At 39.5% G+C, this 24,207-nt stretch overlaps 1 protein-coding gene across 2 annotated transcripts; it reads right to left on the bottom strand.

The window, feature by feature from the left end:
* Positions 1-3,227: 3,227 nt before the first annotated feature.
* LOC133519228 (tripeptidyl-peptidase 2-like) lies at positions 3,228-24,148 on the bottom strand. Of its 2 annotated transcripts, XM_061853220.1 has the most exons (17): positions 23,750-24,148; positions 22,435-22,505; positions 22,047-22,186; positions 21,187-21,364; positions 19,493-19,658; positions 18,283-18,443; positions 17,346-17,524; positions 16,157-16,374; positions 15,179-15,290; positions 14,766-14,888; positions 13,999-14,154; positions 13,043-13,131; positions 12,193-12,416; positions 11,363-11,474; positions 10,115-10,273; positions 8,252-8,423; positions 3,228-7,164 (listed from the first exon to the last, which is right to left on the bottom strand). In XM_061853220.1, exons 1-17 carry the CDS (start codon positions 23,992-23,994, stop codon positions 6,955-6,957), a joined length of 2,715 nt encoding a protein of 904 aa, XP_061709204.1. In that variant the 5' UTR covers positions 23,995-24,148; the 3' UTR covers positions 3,228-6,954. The 2 variants fall into 2 exon arrangements, with proteins under 2 accessions (XP_061709204.1, XP_061709205.1); XM_061853221.1 differs by lacking the exons at positions 22,047-22,186; positions 22,435-22,505; positions 23,750-24,148 and having other exon boundaries at positions 19,493-19,672; positions 21,187-21,313.
* Between the last annotated feature and the right edge of the window lie 59 nt (positions 24,149-24,207).

Below are 24,207 nucleotides of genomic sequence, written 5' to 3'. Positions count from 1 at the left end.
TTGAGTAAATCGCAGTTAAATATTAATTAGCAGTAAATAGTATTTTTTGATCCTCTTGCTCGGTATCATCTTCATTCGTGTTCATAATTCATTCATGAAGTAAATCAATTCAGTGCATGAAGGTATCCATTGCCTAAATATTTTTTGTACCTCTTGTATTCGCTTAAGAATCCGAAATTCCATTAAGTATTTACTTCGCAACTGGTTTTCGAAACGATAGTCATATACCATTTTAAAGTCCAATAAACAAATACTGTTTTAACCTCATCCCGTTACTGATGCTTTTTACTCGTATATTATGCGAAAGTGAATACACGTTCACTAATTGGGTTATTCATAATAGCTTCAAATTCCCATTTATTGCATAAAATCAAAATCTGAAACGTAACATAGCACGTTAATCCACTCACGTCTATAAATATTTATGTAGGGATATTATTGACATATTGCATTTGTTTATTTTTCTTTATAACGTTGACATACGATTCTAATACCTATTGTAAATGTGACGTAATTTGTTATTTGCACTTACGTACACCTTGGTCTAGACCAGGGGTCTCCAAACCCCGGCCCGCGGGCCAAATCCGGCCCGCGAGGCGTTCCGATCCGGCCCGCGGTAGGTTACCAAACGGATCCCAGGCTCCAGGGGTTCAGTATTCATTTAGAGTGGAACTGTTCCTAACAGCAGCAACTAGAGCCCGAAAGTTTTAGAGATGCAATATGGCCCTCGGGTAAAAAAGTTTGGAGACCCCTGGTCTAGACTGTAAGCATATTCGTGAATTGAATGATAAAATAAATACAAGTGCACCGATCCTGTGCATGTGTTTGTGTGCTCATAATACGAGTGTGGCTAGGGTTGCCATACGTCAGGGTTTTCCTTGACATGTCAAGATTTTTGGTGGTTTGGTGGGACTTGGCGAGTGTCAGGGTTTTTTAGAAACCTCAACTAATCAATAGAAGATAGTTAAAAAATTTGAGTAGGCCAGAGAAAAGAGATGGTAATGATAAGGCTACAACAACCATACTCAACCTGCGGACCGCTGGACTTTTATAGGTGGCCCGGCGACAGGCAAACCTGATATACCCATACATTACTTTGCCATTTGAACGTCACAAGGCAAAACCCTCTTTCTGGCCCTCAGGAAAAGAGGTCGAGTACCTATGGCTGAGCTACAGCGTGTGGTGGAAAGTTAAGAGGCTGTGAGTGTTATAGTTTAGCCAGGGACTGTCTCATTTCAAACATGGACAGAAAGAATCATACTGTCTTTGTCTTTCGCTAGTACTAGCAGCCAAAAGAAATGGATGAGTATAAACCAATGGTATAAACTACATCAAAGATGTAGGCAAATTTGGTTTGCCAGACTCTACACCATGGGCCGATTTAACCCGACAGATTTTTACCACGCATTCCTAAGGAGAAAAAATGTTATATGAGTTTTGGCCAAATTCCCAAAAAAAATTTTTTGCATTTTCTGTACACAGCACATTATTTATTTTTACACCTTGGTAAAAAATCATCACAACGAATAAGTAGTTTTTATTTTTATATTTACATATAACAATTGCGAGTTTTAAACTTTAATGTCTGTCCGTAGGAATGTCTCCAAGTCACATAGTGGTAGTGTCACAGCTGAAAAGGCGTTTTTCACTAAGAAACACTATAACAGAAACAATTTTTCACAAAGAATGTCATTAACATTATCTCTAAAACTAGATCGTTTTTAAGGAAACTTTGTATGACATTTTAGTCTCTATATTCGGTAAAAAATACACCTTTAAAATCTGTCGGGTTTAATTGGCCTACAGTGTATATTCTTTGCTAGTGTTGTGGAATAAGGGATTTTAATGGGCATTTTCACACTTCATCGTGTAAACGGTAAATCGTGGATGATATCGTCCGCGATAGTATACAAGCGACTGCGCACAATCCTATACATGATATCCTGCTTTATCGTGACGACTAAACCAATCGTGTCGTTGCCATGGACGCCTACGCTTAGAAATATACTTCATTCATTCGGATGTCATTTGTATTTCAGGATTCGGCACATATTAGCAATTTGAAAATTGTATGTCGAGCGTTATTCCAATTTATACCCGACAAAGTTATCGTTCATTATTACGCAAATATTAATTGTTCTTAAGTAAAAAAAAAGTTAATCATAAAACGCTTTATTTCTGCTTATCAACAATTCATTAAAAAAACATTGCCTATCATAATCGCGAAGCACAATATTAACTACTACAATATTGTATAAAAATCTCCTTAAATTTGGGGAGATTAACTCCCAAGGACATCTAATGGGTTTTAGATTAGTTGTACACTAATAATTATAAAAATTGATTTATAATACTATACTGAATTTCTATAATGTTTATAACATGTGTTTGTTTGTTGATCCTATGGTAAGACAAGGTATAGTGGTACAGTCAGCGTCAAATACTTTGTAGCAGTCAAAGTGGCCAAATAGTTCGGTACACCATACTAAATATATGGTGTACCGAACTATTTGGCCACTTTGACTGCTACAAAGTATTTGATGCTGACTGTACAGAGGGCCTTCTCGAGCTGACGCAACGTCTAATTCAATTATCATTCCAGCTCATCTTAACACTTTCGGTGCCGGGTGCCCCGTTTCTGGTACAAAATGAACACATACGTGTTCTCGGCAGTGAATGTGTTAACGGCATTTAGCCCCTTCGCAACAAACACAGTGTTTGAATATACAATAACCATAAAAAATAAGTTTAATTATTGCTCATTGTGGAAATAAATACGTATGGCCGCGTTCCGACTATATCGTAACAACAGACAGTCTTTAGTGAAATGAATGTACAAGCGACCACAGGACGATTACCGTTATATATGTGAACACCTCCATTTAAATGTACAGCCTACGACCAGTGGCGTAGCGTGCCTTGGCGGGGCCCCGTATAAAAATTTGTTTGGGGGCCCTTAGGAAGGGTAAAGATTTCTCACAAAAACGTACGTTGGGGGCCCCCGTGGCCCGGGGGCCCCGTATAATTGATACGGCAGATACGGCGGTAGCTACGCCCCTGCCTACGACGCACGACTGTCGTTACGACATAGTGGGAACGCGGCCTAAATAGAAAAACTACATATTTCAAGTAAAATTCAATTACATTTCATAATATATTTATAAAACAATGATAATTTATTTTTATTTTACTTTATTTTATTTTATTATTATTGATTGCTCTCGTGCTACTTTTATGTGTATCCAACATTCTCATATTGCTAATGTAAATATTGATTTGTCTTTCACCTGTTAGTGTTTGATCCTTTCGCATTTTCTCAAAGGTTAGCTGGAAGAGATCCCTTTTAGAGATAAGTTCGCCTTTGTACATAACATTTTTTTTGTTTTGTTTTGTCTGTTTTATGTTAATCTGTTTATGTGCAATAAAGTGACATACATACATAATTTACTTACAACTTTCATTTTATCAATTCCCAAAAGATGTATGTGAACGTCCGTTTATAAGATTCTATTTACCAAACTAAAACCCTTGCGCCTTGTGGTAAGCACCTTATATGACTTGAAGGCGATATACTTTTTTTTCAAGTTGAAATTAACCCGTCGTCTTTTTCGTGGTTCTTGTGAACTCTTCGACTACGTTTTTTTAGCATTAAAAAAAGTATAAACAATCATGACGTGTATTTTTATTCAAAAACACTTTTGAAAGTCACCATGTATATGTATATGATTGACATTCTTTTGGTCTCCTAAGTAATAATTACTATAACTATTTTTTAAAGAGTTTTTCAATAAAAAAAGACATGTCAAGATTGTTTACCCTTTTCCTACTTGTAAAAAGAAGAATTATATAGTCCAAGTCCAACAGATTTGTAGGTATAAAAAATTTCCGAATAAGCCTTTATAAGGCAGAGGGAATATATATCCCATCTGATTTTGAACTTTATTTCAAAGTGATAGGGTTCAATTTTGCAAAATTCATTCCTGACACCGCCTTATAAATGGTTAATAAAATAGGACACACCATATACATATTAAATACATAATAAATAAATACAGTAATTGAGCCAACGTAAGCCAATCTAAAGGACCCTAAGGACGCTTTATACAGTGTCCGTACCCAGCCGCGTGTTTAGAGTTGAATGTAAGAACTTCACTTCGCTTTTCTCGCTCGTTCGATTATGTCTAGTACTGTCAGATTAAGCTAACTCGACAGCGATTTTGATAGCACAGACTGTGCAAGTGTTATTTTAAATTATTACGTTTAAAATGCGAAGTTAGCTTGGTCTGACTTTAGTTTCCGTTGCTCTAAATTGTAATACAAAGAAATTAGAGCAAGTAGAAGTTTTACATGCTCTATTTCCTTGCTCAAGTTTAAACAATAATTTTAAAATGAGAGCTGGACTTCAATTGTATGGCAGCGGTTTATTAGTGGCGGGTTCGTGACTTAAAGTAGCAATACGTACCTTTTTGGAAAGATATAAGGTCCGATAAAAGCATGTTGAAGTTGGCAGGTATGTTCTGCCTTGTGCATCTGCCTTTATTCATATAATCTATGTAAAATATTGCTTAATTTTCGATTCGGTGTAATACAATATAATTTTTTATTACACTAGTGAGGTCATTCGTTTACAATTTCGACAATAAAATATAACTTAACCCGTTACCGCATACAAAAACATATGGCAGATATAATATTCAAATCTATTGACAGTTATTAAAATTTAAATTTAAACAAAGTATTTTTATAACATGCGTTAAGGGGTTAAGGGTCAATAGCATTGCATAATATGACAAAGACTGTCAAATATAAAAAATGAAATTGCAATAGAACAGAATAAAAAATATTAACATTACATTTGTCACAATACTGGCAAGTTTTCTTACGAACAATGTTATTTACGTTGTTAAAATATAGTCTTAACGATTTGTAACCACGGCCGGCAAAACGTCCCAATTTGTCGCTTGCCATAAGGACGAGACTTGCTTGGATCTTTATACAAATAACCTGAAAAGGTGTCCTTATGGCCAGCGACAAAGTGGGACGTTTTGCCGGCCGCGATCACCTTTAACCCTTTGAACGCTTTATGTCATAAACATCACTCAAATGCCAAGGTACGCAAGGGAGCTTAATGTAAACCTTACTCGGAAGTGTGAAGGTTACTTTGACAGCGTCCGCCTAACACCTATAGTTGTCCTTGGCGCTGTAGTACGACAAGTAACGACTTCAGGTGTTCTTGGCGTTCAAAAGGTTAAGAAACATGTTGAATGTTTACAAATAATAGTGTTTGAGCATAAACAAAAAGCACCCTGACTTTACTCTTCTACAATTAATATAAGTAAATGAAACGAAAGGTAACAAAAGATCGAAAAACTTAGAAATAAATGAAAAGTGTAATTCAATGTCTCGGGCGAGACTTGAACTCGCGTATCTGTATCACTAGCCTCTTGCTCTGCCAACTCTGCTACGAAACGAGTTTCGGTACCTCAGAGACAGTTATTTTTTCTTCTTTCCAATTATTTCTAAGCTTTGTATAATTTACAGATTCCGGTTAATACAATATTAATTTATTAGGTTTATTATAGTTCGTGTCATCCACAATGACGCGCAGACTTGTCAAATATAACCTTTAATACAATGGCTATACGGGTCAAGGCTCGCGTCGTCGTGAATGACACGATATATAAATTGCAATCGAAGGCAATGAAGTGGTGACACGGAAACAATTTTAATATAGTTTATACTCTAATGAGCTTAGCGTAAAGTCTAAAAACCTCATGAACACTTCAATGAAAACATGTACTTCCATAACTAATCTACAATATAATGTATCAATGCTATTTCTACTGTTTTATTATATGGGCAGGTAATATTTTATCTAATCTTGTCTTTAAAACATATATACGCACTATCCGCAACCGACATTTCAGGCATTTTTTTGCGCTAGCAATACTGAACAATATTTATTTGGATACATCTGTTTAAAGTTTATGGTGTGTACAAAAAATAAGGTATGTACATTCAATATTTCATAAAAAAGACAGTGCATAATACTCGGACTCCAATTACTACTAGATATTTATATATGAAAAAAGGGTTTATGCATACAATACATATAACTTGCAAATACGTTCCTATGAAATGAAATCAAAATAGTTTAAGCATCTCGAGTATTAGGCACTGAAAGGTAACCTTCGCAAGCTCGTGTCACTTGCATCGTGCGAAAATGTACAATACGTTTAACAATTATTGTTTTACATAAATATTACGTTTGAAAGGAGCTTGATATAATTCTACACTAAGCTAAATTTTGTGCGTTTTTAATGGCGATGGCGATTCAGATTGTCAATTGATAAATAAATCATATTTATTATTATATAATTATAGGCGAGCAGCTATTTAGCTGATGAGCCTATGTCACACAGTGTCTTGTATTATTTAGACTAAATTTCTGACTAAGTTTCTGAACTTAATCGCATTTTTCGATACGCTTAAGCTTATGAAGTGAGTTTTTAGTTTTATAATAAAATTGAGAAAAGACATCTTCTGTCTATATATATATTTAATTATTTTAGGTAATTCTAGCTGAGGTCTAGCCAAGTAACAGTTTGTGGGTCATTCTACAAATATCTCATTCCTCTGTTTCCCCTGTAGATACTTATTCGCAAATTACCAGGGGATGCCACTTTACACTACAACCATAACTACTGAGCGCAATCCTGGGAATTGCATAAATGCGAATATGGATAGCCAGGGGAATGAGATTGCTGTAGAATGTCCTTCTAGAAAACGTCAAACGAAACTTAAATAACGTAAGAAAATGATCACGGCACTTCGTACCACATGTTTACTTTTCAATTGGCGGTTGTCGATATGGTCATCTTGACTAGGCCCCGTTGTTTGTATGCATCTTCCGTATCACGCGGCGGTAATCTTGGATATCGGTACAGTAAACGTTTAGAACGGACGGTAGGCACTGGGGTACTTGATCGGGACGGACAGCTGCGTGTAGCGCACTAGGTAGTCCCAGCCGAGCTGCCCGTAGGCCTGCACGAGGCGCTCGTCCAGCTCGCGCGAGGGCCGCTCCTCCTGGATCTTGGCGAGCAGCTTGATGGCGCGGCCCCAGTGCTTGAGGGTGAAGCAGTGCCAGACGCCGTAGTGGATCGCCTGGGATCATAATAATAATACTAATTAGTCACGACCCCACGGAGTGCTCTAGAGTCGGTCAGGGTCTCCGTCTCCGGTGTGCCTTCGTCGGTCGGAGTGGAACCCCAAGGGGACCCGTAATACTCTCAGCTCTAGCTTGTCTTAATTGGCTGTCCAGAGAAGAGTTGTTAGAGCTATATGGTCCAGGGGTGGAAGTGTTAAAGGGCATAACGCCGCGAGTGGCTTCGGAGAAAGCGCAGCACACCTCTCGACACCCCGGTGCCGCTCACGCCGGAGTTGCACCGGCCATCGTTACGATGGCGCACCAGGTGACCATCTAGCGATTGGCGAGTCACCGCCTGCCTTGATAACACTGTATATCACAATGTTATGGCAGGTGCTCGTCTTATTTTCCACCCAAATTTAAACCATAGACCAGGACTCTTTGCATTTTTCTACAATAGCCTCAAATGCCTGCTGAAACCGGTTTATGGGTATCTATTTATGTACCCACGAATGGCTTCCAGCAGGCGTTCTACATGGCATCAAAGCTCTCCAAACGGCCTCTAAGTATTGGATCTATATCCCCACGCACGCCTTATAATTGACCGGACTCAAAAATCCGAGAGTTTGTAACGGAGATACAAATTATAAACATGTTAACTGTAGGTTACTCTGTTCGTCAGGCTTACCTTGTATTAAAATGTTGCTGTACAATACGCCGTTTCGCGTCAATTATAGGCCAAAGCGTAAACTTGTACGTAACAATATACATGCGCTTGAAGGAAACTTTAGACTCAAGATGAAGATACAAAAGCACCATCTATGTACTACCTATCATCATCATCACTTCATTCCCATTAATCATCATCATTATTTGATATTTACCACTAGCTTTTCGGTGAAGGAAAACGTCGTGAGGAAACCTGCATACATCTGCGAAGAAATTTAAAAAGGTGTATGTGAAGTCTCCAATCCGCATTGGGCTAGCGTGGGGACTATAGCCCGAGCCCTCTCGCACATGAGAGGAGGGCTGTGCCCAGCAGTGGGACGTATATAGGCTGAATTATTATTATGTAGTACCTGCTACTCGATATATGATACCCACCTTGGCATCGGTGAGGTCGGTGAACTTGAGCAAGTCGGCCATATTGGCGGTGAGCTGCGCCAGTAGCTTGTCCTTGGCGGCGGGGCTCTGCGCTAGAGCCTTGAGGCGACACAGCGCGGTACCTTTTCTGCAGAGCGCATCGATCAAGTAGCCGCGTTGTTTTTCATGCTCCCTGAAATAAAAGATAAGGTATTGTTTCGATAACTACTGAACTAAAAAGGCAAGCTTGTCAATATAATTATGATGAGCCAATAACCATCTACTGATTTAATATACCAAGGGTTATGATTAGATCTGTCGCAAGTTATGGTTTTCATTGAGTAACAGTGTTCTTAGGCTTTCTAACTGTATAAGTTTGTAACTGGATAAGTTTAGACAGCACTTTTTAGGGTTCCGTAGTCAACTAGGAACCCTTATAGTTTCGCCATGTCCGTCTGTCTGTCTGTCCGAGGCTTTGCTCCGTGGTCGTTAGTGCTAGAAAGCTGAAATTTGGCATGGATATATAAATCAATAAAGCCGACAAAGTCGTACAATAAAATCTAAAAATTTAATTTTTTTTGGGGTACCTCCCCTACACGTAAAGTGGGGGTGAACATTTTTTTTTGCTTCAACCCTACAGTGTGGGATATCGTTGGAAAGGTCTTTCAAAACTAATAGGGGTCTTCAACAAAGATTTCTTGATAAAGTGAATATATTCGGAGATAATTGTTCCGAAAGAAAAAAAAATGTGTCCCCCCCCTCTAACTTTTGAACCATAGGTCCAAAAAATATGATAAAAATTTTGGAAGTAGAACTTAAGAAAGACATTAAATGAAAACTATAGCGGATATGATCAGTTTAGCTGTTTTTGAGTTATCGCAAAAAGTTTCCCCTTCATAGTAAAAAGACGAACACCCACAGTTCATCCCTTGGTTAACAATCTACCATACTTTAAGCTCCAGTTTAGCTTATTGTGACGGAAGAGTAACTACGGAACCCTACTCTGAGCATGGCCCGACATGCTCTTGGCCGGTTTATTACTTCATTAGCTAGTCAACTGAACTCCGCGAGATCTAAATTTGCCAGCCAAAAGGAGGAGGGTTTTGAAGTTATAAAAATTATAATTTCTTGATTGTGATGTGCTCAAGGACTTAAGGTAATTGATATTTTCTCAGTGCAAGCAAAGAAACAAAGTGTTACGATACAAACATCGTAATCCCTTAAAAAAAACTTTCAGCATACTTAGCAAAACCCAAAAAGTGCCCTAATATCCGACTTTACCCTTATACTAATATGCGTGATGTGGGATGAATCATGAAAAGAAAGCATGTTGATGTAAAACGAAACTGATTCTGATTATCTCCATAGTTCGTGTCATCCACGATGACGGGCAGATTTGTCAAATCTAACCTTTAATAACATGACAATATAAGTCAAGGCACGCGTCTTCGTGAATGACACGATATATAGCTGGCTGTAACGCGTCATCCTATCTCGTCCAACACCAAAACGGCGCTGAAAAGTCTACCCCAATATGTTGCGAATGCAACTTATTATTATATAAAAATCCGAATACTAGCCGTCGGGCTCGGCTAGTATTCGGAGGCTTTTCAAAAGTACCAATAGGAGCGTTCCACATATTTTGTATCGCGGCCAATTAGAAGCATCTAAATTTAAAACACCTTTTGTACCGATCAAATATTGCAAATCACTCTTTCATCAACCTCCATACTATCAACACCCACTTTCTACATTTAACCGTTTTGGCAAGAACCCTTGTAAACAAGTACCTTTTGGAAGATTATACCTAACACTTCATTATAAATCGAAGTTTTATTTGAGTCGTCGAGATCCTGACCTGCACGGCGGCTACACAATACTTACTGTTTAATTTTGGTGGCGTCGCTTCTAGTATCGTTCTTCATGCCGAGATAGGCGAGCAGCTTCTCCTGGTCGATCTGCTTGATGACCTTGTCGGCGGCGGCGACGAGCTGCTCGCACCACGCCGTCGTCACGTCGGTCTCTTCGTCGGCGTTGGGGAGTCTGTTCAACGGAATATCAGTTTACACGTGTTGTCGATAACGACTATCCCCCTTATTCATAAACGTCTACTAAAGTTGACAAGTCGCTAATAATCGTTTGTCCCTTTCGACGTATCGGTATGATGGAAAGAGACAAACGATAATAAGAGGCTTTTCAACTTTAGTACACGTTTATGAATAAGGCAGTATTTTCAAATTATTTTTTTGCCTGTTGACTTTGCCACTGTCGTAATAGTACTAAGTAGTTATTCGTATTTCAACTCTAGGATTTATTTATGTCTGCATTGTGATATTGATTTCTCAGTCACATTTTAAGTCGATTTAGGCAGCTGTCCTAGAAGCGAAGGTAGAGATTTTTTTTAGAGTGATTCCTCTTCTTAAACTCTTGTTGGCAGTTAATGGAATGCGCATGAACTGTAGGGGGCAGCATAGGATCCCCTTGATTGTTGGCGCTAAGTGTAAATGTCAAGTTTAAGTTTCCGATTTAGGTCACAAGATGGCAGATCCTCCAACTTGTTCGGTCCCTATAGTAAGTGATCAATGAGACATGTATTTATTTCATCAACTCGGGATCTAAATCTACACGTTCGTTTCTTACCCGACGAAATAGTTTACACCAAGATTCTACATACAACTAACGAAACGCACGAGGCGTGCGGATCGACCGCTATCCATTTAAATAGGATTTTTATGGATTAAGCCTCCAAACCTAAGTGTTTTAGTGTTATATCATGCGTGACAAAAGGCCTAAGACTGTTAATCGTACCGCCGGCAGGCGTGTGAAAGAAGAGAAGGTGCTAAACGTAAGAAGAACCAGTCACATCGAGAGGATTCCACCATTGCCGCAGCCTAAGGTTAGTCCAGTGCATGATAATCCTGTTGGACTGAATTTCTCTTGTTGTATCGCTTGTTACCGGCGAGTATAGATATTTATGCTCGATCCAGTCTGTTACGAATTGGCATTGCATCGAATATTAAAACCGCGCTATTTTGTAACATTCTTATTGTATAACTGTCTAAAAAGTTTAATGTATCTTTTACAGCTGTTGGAATTCCTTGTATAAATAAATAAATAACACTATATACTCACTTTTTCGGATCCGTAGGCGAGTCGATGCCGTGTAAATATGCAATATGAGCTCCGAGGTATCCCGGGAACTTTTCTAATACTTCTTCATACACTTGCTCTAATTTGTCACCCTCTAAAAAAATAGTAAAATATATGTGTTAAAAAAATATTTATTAAATAGTTAAATATAAAAGCCCACTCAATGTATTGAAACTGTAAACGATTGAAATTATACAATGTGTATTTCTTTCACTCAATTGTTAATTTCATCACTATATTATCTATGTGTATATTGTGTATTGTTACGAATCATCAGGCAGCACGGTGTGGTACTTAGTGTTAATAGAACTCAAGATATATTATAACTCCATAGATATGGAAGGTAGAGGCAACGAAGAGAAACTCCTTAGGCAGAATTGTTGCAAGTGTCCAGCTGTCAGCTATAAATAATAGTTCCAAATCTCTCCAGAGTAGCGCTAGAGTAGCTAAGAACCTAAGCGTTATTGACGGAGTGAAGTGCGCTGTCTATGATTAGATTTTTTCCAAGTATTCTAGGTATTGTAGCGCCATCTATTTATGGTTTTTTGTCAGACACATTTTGGTATTTTGATTTTTACGATAAATAAATCGAAGTAAACACCGTGCCGCGAAAATCAAGAAAAATTTATGCTCGAGTAGATGGCGAGACCGTTTGATATCTAACACATATCAGTGAAAGAACATGGGTCAAATAGTCATATGTCGTTCTAAGAGTTTTAATCCTATTTCGAAAGATGGCAGTAAATTCAGTTGACTACAAAATTTACTTTGACAATACGCCTTTATACTAAATTCGCTTTGATAGAACTCACCTAACTTAGTCAACCAGTTGGTCATAAACTCCTTGCTGGCCTCCATGTAGTCCTCGCTCGGTTTGGTCTTCTCCTTATCTCTATTGTTGTTGGTGGTCCTCTTCGGGGGTTCACAGACCACATATTGCAGATCATAGGAGTCTACTTTACGGCCTAGCTCGTCTTTGGCGAACGTCACTGTGCCGGTTAGGGTGTGGCCTATGGTTAGGTTGGAACGACTTATTCTGGAAATACGGAAATACGCCATGGAAATAAATATACATCATGCTTATAGCTTTTCATATAAATTATTTGTATTTTCACACGTATCATTTTGTTATGAAAAATCTGATGACTTATTTTTATTGGGTGAGGGTTATATGTACGTCACATTTATAGGAATGTCTCATATCGCGATCTAGACACTAACAACCTTATAATAAGAATCAAGACTGCCGACTTCGTGAAATGAAATACTCCATAGCTTAATGTATATAATAAATCTACTTATAAGATATTATTAGAGTAAGGGGCTTTGTATGCTGTGATTATTTTTAAAATGTACCTGTATTATTTGTGTTATTAAATAAGTAAATAAAAAAAAATCTGGTCAATGGGTGCGAGTTGTTCTGTTAAACTGCGCATCGTATGTTTGTTGTATTACACGCTAGTTTACTGTAGATTGCACGCTTTGTACATTTATTGCATGAGTTGCGCTAATTAGGCGCACTTTTTAAAAAAATTCGAGCATACTCGCGTGAAATTTACCAGATCTAGACGCACCATTAAAATCTTTAACAATATGTAAAGGATGTTGAATATGAATAATGTAATGACCCCTTATTTAGTTAGATATTGGTATAAAACTTACTTGTCGGAAGGCACTGGCGCGAAGTAGACCGGTAGAATGGCTCCGCTGGGGACGGACGCTGAGCTCAACTTCTTGCCACTGGTCAAAGCCTAAAATTAATATCATAATTTAATAGAAATCTGATTTCCTTTTGCAAAATAGGGTTGGGTCCTACATTGCACAAAATACAAAAATAATGTACAAATATGCCTAATGGTGTTCTCTACCAGTCAACCATCGGGCTAAACAGAGACATGTAAAAACTTATTATGTTTCTGTTCTTTGAATAGCGAATTATTAGCAACTAAATTGAGACGCATTATAAACATTTAATTTGTAAGATCGATTATAATAATGAAGACTGGTGAATTGACTTTTACCTCCTAAGGCTGAGCCATACATATGAAAAATCCAAAATTGATGAAAACAGTTGATTTTATTTTGTTTGAAAATTGAACGAAACAAAACAAATGCAACACTTTTCCAATTGGGTACGGTTTAAATTTCATCGAACTGAATAAGTCATATACGTAGGACGTTGGGCCTTACGAGGTTATAACGGTGATGTATTACGTCATTTTTTTTTATAGGACATTATTACACAAATTGACTAAGTCCCACAGTAAGCTCAATATGGCTTGTGTCGAGGGTACTTAGACAACGTTATATATAACATATAAATATTTATAAATACTTAAATACATAGAAAACACCCATGACTCAGGAACAAATATCCATGCTCATCACACGAATAAATGCCCTTACCAGGATTTGAACCCGGGATAACGGCTTCATAGGCAGGGTCATTGCCCACGAGGCCAGACCGGTCGTCAAATTTTATCAACATTGATTAAGTTTTACTTCTTCTCGCACTATACATATCCATTTTACTTATTATACTTCAAACCAAATGACTCCCTTCAAACCGGGGTGTGTATATCACAGAGCATGTATACCATATAAAGTGTTCAACTAACCTGAGCTCTAGTACAGTAGGCGTCCAGCGAAATCGGCTGCGGTAACCGCTGCTGTATCGTCACCGGTAACTCTTGCAGTTTGTCTAACAACGATCTGTTCTCGTGCCGGATATTCAATCGGAGCACGTAGTCGCCCTTCTCGAGTTTCACTGAATACTGGAAGAATATTGTTGCTATTAGTATTTTTATGGATTTCACACAACTATACTTTATTTATTTAGGTTTTTAAATAAAAGTAAACAAACAATTTGTACATTTTCAGGTAGTTTTAACATTTACTGGTTAACCGCCTGGATGTGTCACTGAACGACCCGACTTTAACCTACATTATTTGATCATATAATGTTTTCATCTACCCTGGCTTAAGGAGTAATTTGAGGGTAGATTCTGTTTACTTTTATTTAAATGCCTAAAGATACAGAGTATAGGAATGAAGTTAATCATTTATTTCATTACATTTAAGTGTCATAAGTGCCCCTATGTGTTGACTTCGCGAAGCTTATATTGCTGTCCTGCCTATTATGCCGGTGGTCAATGCCAATACGAGTGGGACAGCAACTTTATTATTCGCGTGCGATACAGATAGAAAATAGGCGGGTCCACACGCGCGTTATTACTCGCCTGAGCGCGTCGCCTCGGCCGAGGCACGTCTACACTGGCCGTTTTGTGCGCGAGGAAATTGCCCCGCGCGTATGCTCGCCGTGTGGACCCGCCTAATGGCGAGTCAATGTAAGTAATTGTTCATACTCAGCGTCTAAATTACTAACCTTGGAAGGATACGCATCCCCTACAAACATGAGCTGCTTACAGCTGTTATATAACATCCACATCTGTGCTTCAAACTCCGACTCGTACAACATGTCACATAGTGGAGATACTATTGGTGATACCTGCAAACATTAAAAAATGTATTGACATGGTTTTATAACTTAATTAAATACAGAAAAAAAATATATATATTAAACTTTATTAATATCGCCCACTGATCATTCTTGGATCATACACAACAATTAGGTTCACCTCACTCATGTTGACGTATTCAAAGATAATGGCTATAGAGCCTAATTTACTGATTGTATATTTATCCATACTCCGTTTCTATTTAGGTCACAGCTTATTTTAAAATCTCTTTGACATGAGATTTAAGATTTTCATAACAACACACGTGCAAAATAGTTACCTCGGTAGCCTTAGCGATGTGGAAGTTGTAAGTGTTGATAAGTTGGTAGATCTGCCGGCTTGGGGGGACTACATCTCTAGATGTTAGCGGCGACAATTTTGATTCCGACGGCCTGAATAGAGATTACATTAGATTACTTGTTAAATTTGTTTTCACAGAGCACACACATATTTATTGAGAATGGCCGTTGAATAATGCTAGTCATTTATGTGTATGTGGTTTTAATCTCAAACGGTACCGCTACTTATTAGTGGCTCTGTGAGCTGTAGACCTTGCGATAAGCTTACAAATTGTTAAAGTGAAGAACACTTACTTCTTTGTGACATTATCACAGCGAACTCACTATGGTCTTAAGCGACAAAGACCTTACTGGCGCTCATGACTTTTATGCCAATCCTCGCCATTTTGCACGTCCTCCAAAAAACCAAACGACAAAATCTATTTAACTATCAAACCTGTTCACAAAACTACAGAATCTCAGAATTGGCTAAGAAATGCGACCAGCATTTCTATGTTCTCCTGAACATCCGCACATACGAAAACATTTTTTGCCCAAGCTGAAACGAAGACCTTCGCTAACGCTCGGTCAACATCGTACAACGTACGGATGCATTTAAAACTCTTCTTTTTCCTTGCGTTTTCTCATGGGAGGCCGGGGTCCGCTTGGCAACTAATCCCAAGAATTGGCGTAGGCACTAGTTTTTACGAAAGCGACTGCCATCTGACCTTCCAACCCAGAGGGTAAATTAGGCGTTATTGGGATTAGTCCGGTTTCCTCACGATGTTTTTCTTCACCGAAAAGCGACTGGTAAATATACATAAGTTCCGAAAAACTCATTGGTACGAGCCGGGGTTTGAACCAGCGACCTTCGGATTGCAAGCCGCATGCTCTTACCGCTAGGCCACCAGCGCATCTAAGCATTTAAAAACCTAACAAAGATAAATTGAGATTGTAAAGATGGCTATATAGTTTGTTACCTGATGACTGGTTCGCTGTATTTCAGACTAGCGTTAGGCTGGGCGTCCTGCATTCGCAGTGACGTCAACGACGTCCCTCGCGGGCCTTCGGACGCCAACAATCGTAGCTTAGGGCCACAGCTAGGCTTCAGGCCGTGCAGCTCGATGGTGTAGTCGGTTTCTAGTGATCCTATGTTCGCCCAGTATTTTGCTATTACAACTTCTAAGGTTACGCCGCCCTGTAGACGAAATATAGTGTTAATAAAACGTATTAAATCTTGGTAATTTTACCATTCTTAATTCATCATCTCCAAAACCCAATATTTAATAAAAATCGTCTATGCGTATATGCAAAACAGGGTATATAAAGACCGTATAATCTTATTTTGCCAGCGGCATTGGAGGTTCTTCTTCCTCGCGTTGTCCGGGCATTTTGCCACGGCTCATGGGAGCAGCTTGACAACTAATCCCCAGAATTGGCGTAGGCACTAGTTTTTATGAAACCGACTGCCATCTGACCTTCCATATTAGGATTAGTCTGGTTTCCTCGCGATGTTTTCCTTCACCGAAAAGCAACTGGTAAATTTCAAATGATATTTCGTACATAAATTCCGAAAAACTCATTGGTATGTACGAGCCGGGATTTAAACCTACGTCCTCCGGATTGAAAGTCGCACGCTCTTACCGCTAGGCCACCGGAAGTTACATACTAAAACGAAATTCAGGCAATAAACAAACATAATCCATGACAGGGTCTCTATTGTTACCCATAAACAATACATTATGACTTAAAACTTTATTTTAAGAATAATTGTTTGTCCGGATTTTCGTTAGCCATAATTTGTTTTTTCTCAGAATCGCGTAACTTTTCAGGATTGCCTTATAACAAACCTAGCCTAATCTATCTATTGGATAACCTAAGGAAATTCCTGAAAAGTTAACGGTTTCAGAGTTATGAATAATGATAATATGACTATCATTACATTATGACTTTCAATAATTATGCCAAACAAAGGGATCTGTCCATGACATTGCTCGGGCGGTGATATGCCGTCGCTGATTAAGAGTTGTTACGTCGACACTACACAAGCGTAGAGTGTAGCGTAGAGAGACAATTCGCCAATGATCAAAAGACACTTGTACGGGAGATCTCTAACCCGAAGACCAGGGACCGCACGAACGGAGGCGTTGTTGTGTAATATGTACTTACCACCACAGCGAAGGGGTGTACTGCGGGCGCCTCGGCCGTGACTGAGATCATCTTCTGCGTCTCGTGCGCGCGGCAACTCTCATGTGGCAGCAGCTGCATGGTGTGGATGAGGAAACGGCCCGTCTGCTCCTTGTCTTTGGTTGTGAGCTTCAGGACGCCCCACGTCGCTTCTAGAGGCGCTGTGAACAATATACATAATCTAAAACGATTTTTCTTTGAATTGGCTTAATTTTTATTATGTCTCGTTCTGTCCGCGACTTCATCCGCGTCGAAATCGTTAAACTGGCTACGATCTACCATACCATCTTTCGACCTCTCAATTCACTGCCTTAGGGTATGAATCCCGGGACAAATAAGCAGTTTATTCTAGCTACCTAAACTCACAAATGCTATGCCGCATACAAAGCCATATGGCGGATATGACATTGAACTCTATTGACAACTAAGTTCAAAATTCAACAAATATTTTTAATTACATGCGGTAAGGGGTTAATCATTTATAAGGCAGACGGAATATATTTCCCACAACGATTGTTAATTTAAACAATTTCAGAATATAAAAGAAATATCGCGAATACAATGCATTATACCCGAGTTTAGTTAACCCCTCGTATGTGGTCTGTTAAAATTCATCAATTCGTGTCTAAGCACACGAGGGGTTAAGTCGTCATTTCGTCGGGGATAATGCAATACCGCGTAACTAACAAATGCAGTGAGGTCCAATTACCTTGTACATTGTTTGAATTTCGAACTCTTACGACTCTGTTAGTTGCGCGGTATTGCACTATCCCCGACGATTTGCATGTAACTTTGCCCTGCTTATCACAAATACTGCATCAGAAAAATCGTTCAAATAAAGAACTTATTACAAGAGAACAAAATAAAAAATTGCATGAGTTTTCAAATGTGATTACTGCATGTGTTGTTAGTTACTCACGTATAATAAAGTGCCTCTTGATGGTATGCGGCGCGTAAACGGCTGACTCGGACAGTAGCAAGCCTTTAGAGTCGGGCTGCGCCGATTCAGCTTGCAAAACCGTTATAGGTATCCTGAACACCGGCCCTTTCTCTATGCAGTTAGTGTCGTACGCGTCGATACTGGAAAAAACATTTGTTATTAATTGATTAATCAAAGGTGATTTTCTAATGTTATAATGTATTATATTGTAGTACGAGCTGGTTTCCGCACCTAGGGTTCCGGGTAGGCTATTCCAACCAACCCAACTCCTCAAGGAATCTTATCAAAGATGTTTGCTGAGTAGGACCTCGGAGAGATCTCTCGGACACCAAAGATGATCCAATGCTGGTATGTGTGGTGTACTTTTGTAAGTCCCTATCGAAGTAAAGCATCACATGGACCACAAAAATGCTTGCTATCAACGGTAACCAAAAACAAAGGGTTCAAAATTCAGACGCGGCTAATCTCTCTTGTTCTCTTCTATAGGCCTCGATCGGAATACGCCATGGACAGGAATGCAAGAGCAAAGACCCACTCTCCGTACTAGACCAGCACGAGTTTCATGAGACTTGTCTTTTAGCATTTACCTTGTCCGCGGAGTGTTCGCTAAGTACAGGAAAATGGGAGCAGACGGGTGTCTGCTATATACACTGGTTTATCTCGCAACGCCGAGTACCCACTTGAGACACCAGTTTCATGGTGATGTCTCTTGGCATTTACCTTGTAAAATGAGGTCTGAATGGTAACGCAGCGATGTCTCCTTACTTACAGACAGACCGCGGAGTATTCGCTAAGGACAGGGAGCAGACACTCACTCGGCGTACTAGAACAGAGTGAGTTTCTCGGGGCATCTTTTAGCGTTTACCCTGTTAAATGAATTACGGATGGTATCGCTGCGGTCTGTATCCTCACAGACACGAGCCGTGGAGTATTCGCTAAGGAAAGGAAAGCAGGAGCAGGCACTCACGCGGCGGTACAGGACAGGCCTAGTTTTATAGTGAAGACAGTCTCTTGTTATAGTATTTACCTTGTAAAATGAGGTCCGGATGGTAACGAAGCTGTCTATACCTTCACAGACACGGGCTGTTTAGTATTCGCTAAGGACAGGAAAGCAGGAGCAGACACTCACGCGGCTTTACAGGACAGGCCTAGTTTTATAGTGAAGACAGTCTCTTGTTTTAGTATTTACCTTGTAAAATGCGGTCCGGATGGTAACGAAGCTGTTTGTATCCTCACAGACACAGGCCGTGGAGTATTCGCTAAAGACAGGAAAGCGGGAGCAGACACCCATTCAGTGTTGCAGGACAGAGCCAGGTTCATGGCGAAGTCGATCTGCCGCGGTATCAGCGTTTTGTCTGCAAATGTCAGGCTATATAGCTTTTGGTGTATCTGTTTGTTACTCTAATGCATCGGATTAAAAAAAGTACAGTGGTTGTCACCGAATTGACATCAAGAATTATAAATTACAAACACGAACGCAAAAAAGTGCACCAAGTTGGTAGGATCATTGAAATGTAATCAGCAGCGTAACGTCAGCGCAACCTCTTTATGCAAGCTTATGATGGGTCGCACTTGTCGCGCGTGAAATGACATACTACAGCGTATGTCGCTTTCTGACATCGACCGCGTGTTAAAAGAGACGAGCGCTGTGCGCAACCATAATACAATATACTTGCTGTTTCAACTAGAATGTTTCAGGCAGTCTTCTCCTGACGGTACTGATTTTTGAAAAACCAGTCTAAGGTTTTGGGCATCTACTCTAACTAAAAATCACCAAACAAAGAACATACCGTCAAAGAACCGTTGTAAAATGAAAACAGCATCTGAACAACACATGTCATATTCTTTAGTTGGGCCTAAGGGGAATAAGAAATACATATTGAACTAAATTAAAATGATTTTTACAGTACATATGGGGCTACTTTATAGCACTAGTGCGAGAAGTAGCATATTACGTTACTGTGTCGAACATTTAAAGGGCCATATGTACTGTAAAACGTTGTACGATACATGTGCGAATAGGTAATTCGCAACTCGTGTCGATTTAAAACACTCCCTTCGGTCGTGTTTTAATTTATCGCCACTCGTTTCGAATTTCCCATTTTTCGCACTTGTATCGTAATGTACTATTCCTGTCTGTAGTAATTATTAACCTGTTGCACCTTCGCCTTATTTATATTATTGACTAGTTTTTAGGTTGGCCACTTCTGTACCGCTACTGCAAAGAGGTTGACAACCTTTTGACGATGGGAGGGAAAAAGGGAGGGTGTAAAGATAGTTAAAGCAAGTTGCCCGTCTGGCAAGCGACTAGCGAATTTTTATTCTTTATTCTTCTTTATTCTATTAATGGTTATTCTATGTATCCATTTTTTCACACTGGATCTATATCTACACCTTTCTTGAGCGAGATAATAGTCACTCGCTAGTCGCTTTCACGTCGCTGATCAGGCAACTGCCGAAATGAGGTCTTGGGTAAAGGAATAATCAACAGTGATCGGAACTATGGGAGTAAAACTTTAACAAAACTTATCAAGCGGACGTAAAAAGAGTGCTTATAGTCTTAAAAATATTCGAATATCTATGAATGTAAATATTTTTATGGCTGTAAGTACTATACTATTCCTATCCCTATGGACATGAATATTTTTAGGGCTGTATGCACTATTTTATGTCCGCTTAACAAGTTTTGTTAAAGTTTTACTCCCATAGTTCCGATCACTGATAATCAAGGATAAAAGGGAAAAATCATATTTACAGTTTCAAATCAAAAATATGTACAAACTACAACAACAAAAATTGAACTTTATAGCTTTAAGAGTGTTCAAGTATTATTCTCCCATAAATAACCAATAAATACTCAACTACCAAGACATTGGTACTCACTCTCCATATCCAGGTGGCTCTGCAAGAACTGCGGTTGGATAGTGATCCCTATGTCCTTGGGCACATCGTTCAATTTGGGTCGCAGCAGAATGCCCTTGCCGTTGTGGGGCCCGCACTGCACGCTGAATGTGACGTCACGCTCGGGCTCAGCGTGATATGTTGTGAGGTGATCGAAAGTCTACAAATAAAAGTTGCCTGTATATAAATGAGGTAATGAGGTAGGTGGTAGGTTAATAATGGTAACCTTTAGTATGATCGCCTATTTCACTTGGAGATATGGTTTTAGAATCGTGGTAGTCAGTGCTCAGTTTTAGTTTATTAAACAATACATCAAAGCCCACAGAGCATTAACCCGGTTACGGTTAGGACCCGGGTACGTCCTTAAACTACGTACAAAAGAGAGGTATGGGCATTGTGAATGTCATCTCGCTTTGTGTGGTAGGGCACAGCCAGTGGATGTCATTCCAGATTTAGAGCAGAGCCCAACTGGGGAAGTACCTCCACCTTACAGAAAACAGCAACCAAATAACACTAGACCCTACTCATAGTGTTGTGTTCCTACCGGTGTGTAAGGTTGCCAGAGCTCAACGAGGGGGGCGGGTTTAGAGCCAGCAACGCGCATGTAACTCCTCTGGAGTTGCAGGCGTACATAGGCTACGGAGACTGCTTACCATCAGGCGGGCCGTATGCTTGTTTGCCACCGACGTAGTATTAAAAAAAAAAGAGATATGTCGGACCTGCTAAAATACTCAAAAATCTAAGCATGATACGTAAGACCCTAGAAATAAAGGCGTGTTCAGATACTGTACCACCACAGCAGCTCCTATATATCTGATGGCAATTGTACAAAACTATTTTACCTTTTCAATATTGATAAGGCCACAGCCCTGCGCCCACGGCTCCACGCTATTGAGGAATGTTGCAGAATTCTCTATGGCTCTCTTTATTGAGTAAGGAGAGTATGGAAGCTGTTTGGCTTTTAGACCAGAGATAAGCGCCGCTGAAATGAAAGGTGATATTGAATTTAAGCTTTAATATAATGCGACTTAGTTTATTTATTTTGCTTGGTTTCTATTCACATCCAAAAAAAATTCCTCAAAACAATTTATTATTTTCAAACAATAAATCTTTTCTTTCACTGCATCATCTGTAAATGGCTCATTATACGAACTTTCAGTTTTGCCCAGGTAATAAGGTTCACAATTGTCAGTTAACTTTATCAACAATGTACTGGAAAAATCCACTTACCGACAATACCGGCAACGTGAGGTGCGGCCATCGAAGTGCCATTCATTAGTTGAGAATTCTTTAATGTGAACCTACGACAGATAAAGCAATATTACTATAGTAAGATTTTCTAGGATGTCCAAATGATACTCAAAAGCGTATCTTTAGAATATCATTATAGTGATTTTTCTTACAATATAAAAGCAAGACAAATATAAATATAAAGTCGCTACACGTGTGCATTCGTGAAGTACAGACCATTGTTGCCAGACTTTATATGGAGCGTGCATGAACTGTAGGAGGCAGCACAAGAGCCGTCAGATTTTTGGCGCTAGGCGTAAATGTGATGTTTATTGTTCCGATGTAGCCCACAAGATGGCAGAACCTACTATGCACAAGAAAACACGTGACGTGTAAATGTACATGTTTATGGTTCCGATTCAGGCCACAAGATGGCAGACCCTCCAACGCGCACGGTCCCTATAGTAGTAATCATAAACTAGACTATGACAAGGACAAACGATAATAGCCCTTCGTCCGCTACACCTGTTGAAAGTGCCAAAAGCCTACTTGCTTTTAGGCGGCTCCGGTGTGTGAACGGAACATTGATATAGATCATGTCATCCACGAAGACGCGTGCCTTGACTATTGTAATTAATTTTATTAAAGGTTAGATTTGACAAATCTGCGCGTCATGGTGGCTGGCACGAACTATATATACGCATACATAGCACTATCACGCTCATACACCGGAGCGACGTGCGAATGCGCATCAGTGTGATAACCGCGTTAGGTTAAATTGGCTACTTGACAGTTTTTTGTAAATAATGTCAGTCGATCTTGATTGTCCTGAGGATCAAATGTCTATATAGGACTCATCGCATCTAAGCAACAAAAAGGTCAGAAATGAGAGTTAGTCTGACGCTCGCACTCGACGATTAAAACGCCTCTAACAAAATGATAATGCGATGTGACGTCACATTACTTTTGTCTGTCCTAAATGTATGGAAGATTAATTGATGAATAATATAAGGAAGATGAATAACATTTAAGGAATCGAATGGTATAATTATCTCTTTTATACTTGAAAGTAGAACAGATAGATTTTTTAGGCTTTGAAGCCTTGTATTTTTTTATAATCTCAATATAATGTCTTTTTAAATTCCATCTTTTTATAATAAACGGCCCATTTTCTATCCGTTTAGCTAAATTTAGTTATAATATTCAACATGTGTCAAGTACCCAATTAGACCAGAGCACTACTTCAGTTCACCATGAAAGAATAATTCGCACAAATATCGACTTTCTACCAATCACAGGCCATAGAAGATATTACCTAGCGACGGAGGCCACGGCGCCGCCGGGCGCGCACGTGGTGACCCCGGGCGCGCCGTCCGCGCACGGCCCGCGCGAGCTCCACGAGAACGCGCCGCCGGCCACTTTGGCGCGCATGGAGTATGCCGCTGAAGTCATGTCTGGCGACACGTACGCTCCCACACCTGACAAACACCGACCAACTCCAGTTATGCTAATCGAAGGGATAACAGCAATTTGTATTTGTAAAATATATTTAGTACTCATAACACAAACACACAGCCATAAGTGCGACCAAGATGGTTAATTACGCGTTACGATCCCCCCATGTTTTCCCGACACCCTCCGAATTCTTCTGAACCCCTCCGAAACATCGTCGGTGAGAGAGCGTTTGGCTGATGACCCATTATAATAATGAGTAGGAAAGAGCGAGCAAGTAACACTGAGATAGATGAGTTACTGAGCGAGTTAAATCTACAG

Source organism: Cydia pomonella, chromosome 6 (assembly GCF_033807575.1).
Source record: "Cydia pomonella isolate Wapato2018A chromosome 6, ilCydPomo1, whole genome shotgun sequence".
Lineage (NCBI taxonomy): Eukaryota > Metazoa > Arthropoda > Insecta > Lepidoptera > Tortricidae > Cydia > Cydia pomonella.
Note: the sequence above shows the minus strand (reverse complement) of the source record. Positions and strands in the feature narration are given on the sequence as shown.

What these genes read in the sequence shown, in the direction of transcription:
- LOC133519228 (XM_061853220.1), bottom strand. Translation starts at nt 23,994, where the DNA reads ATGAGTACTAAATATATTTTACAAATACAAATTGCTGTTATCCCTTCG. An exon ending in GCCGTGGCCTCCGTCGCTAG is followed by an intron (nt 22,506 to 23,749) that starts GTAATATCTTCT and finishes TATCTGTCGTAG; the next exon opens with GTTCACATTAAAGAATTCTC. An exon ending in GAGCCACCTGGATATGGAGA is followed by an intron (nt 19,659 to 21,186) that starts GTGAGTACCAAT and finishes TGACATTTGCAG; the next exon opens with ACAAAACGCTGATACCGCGG.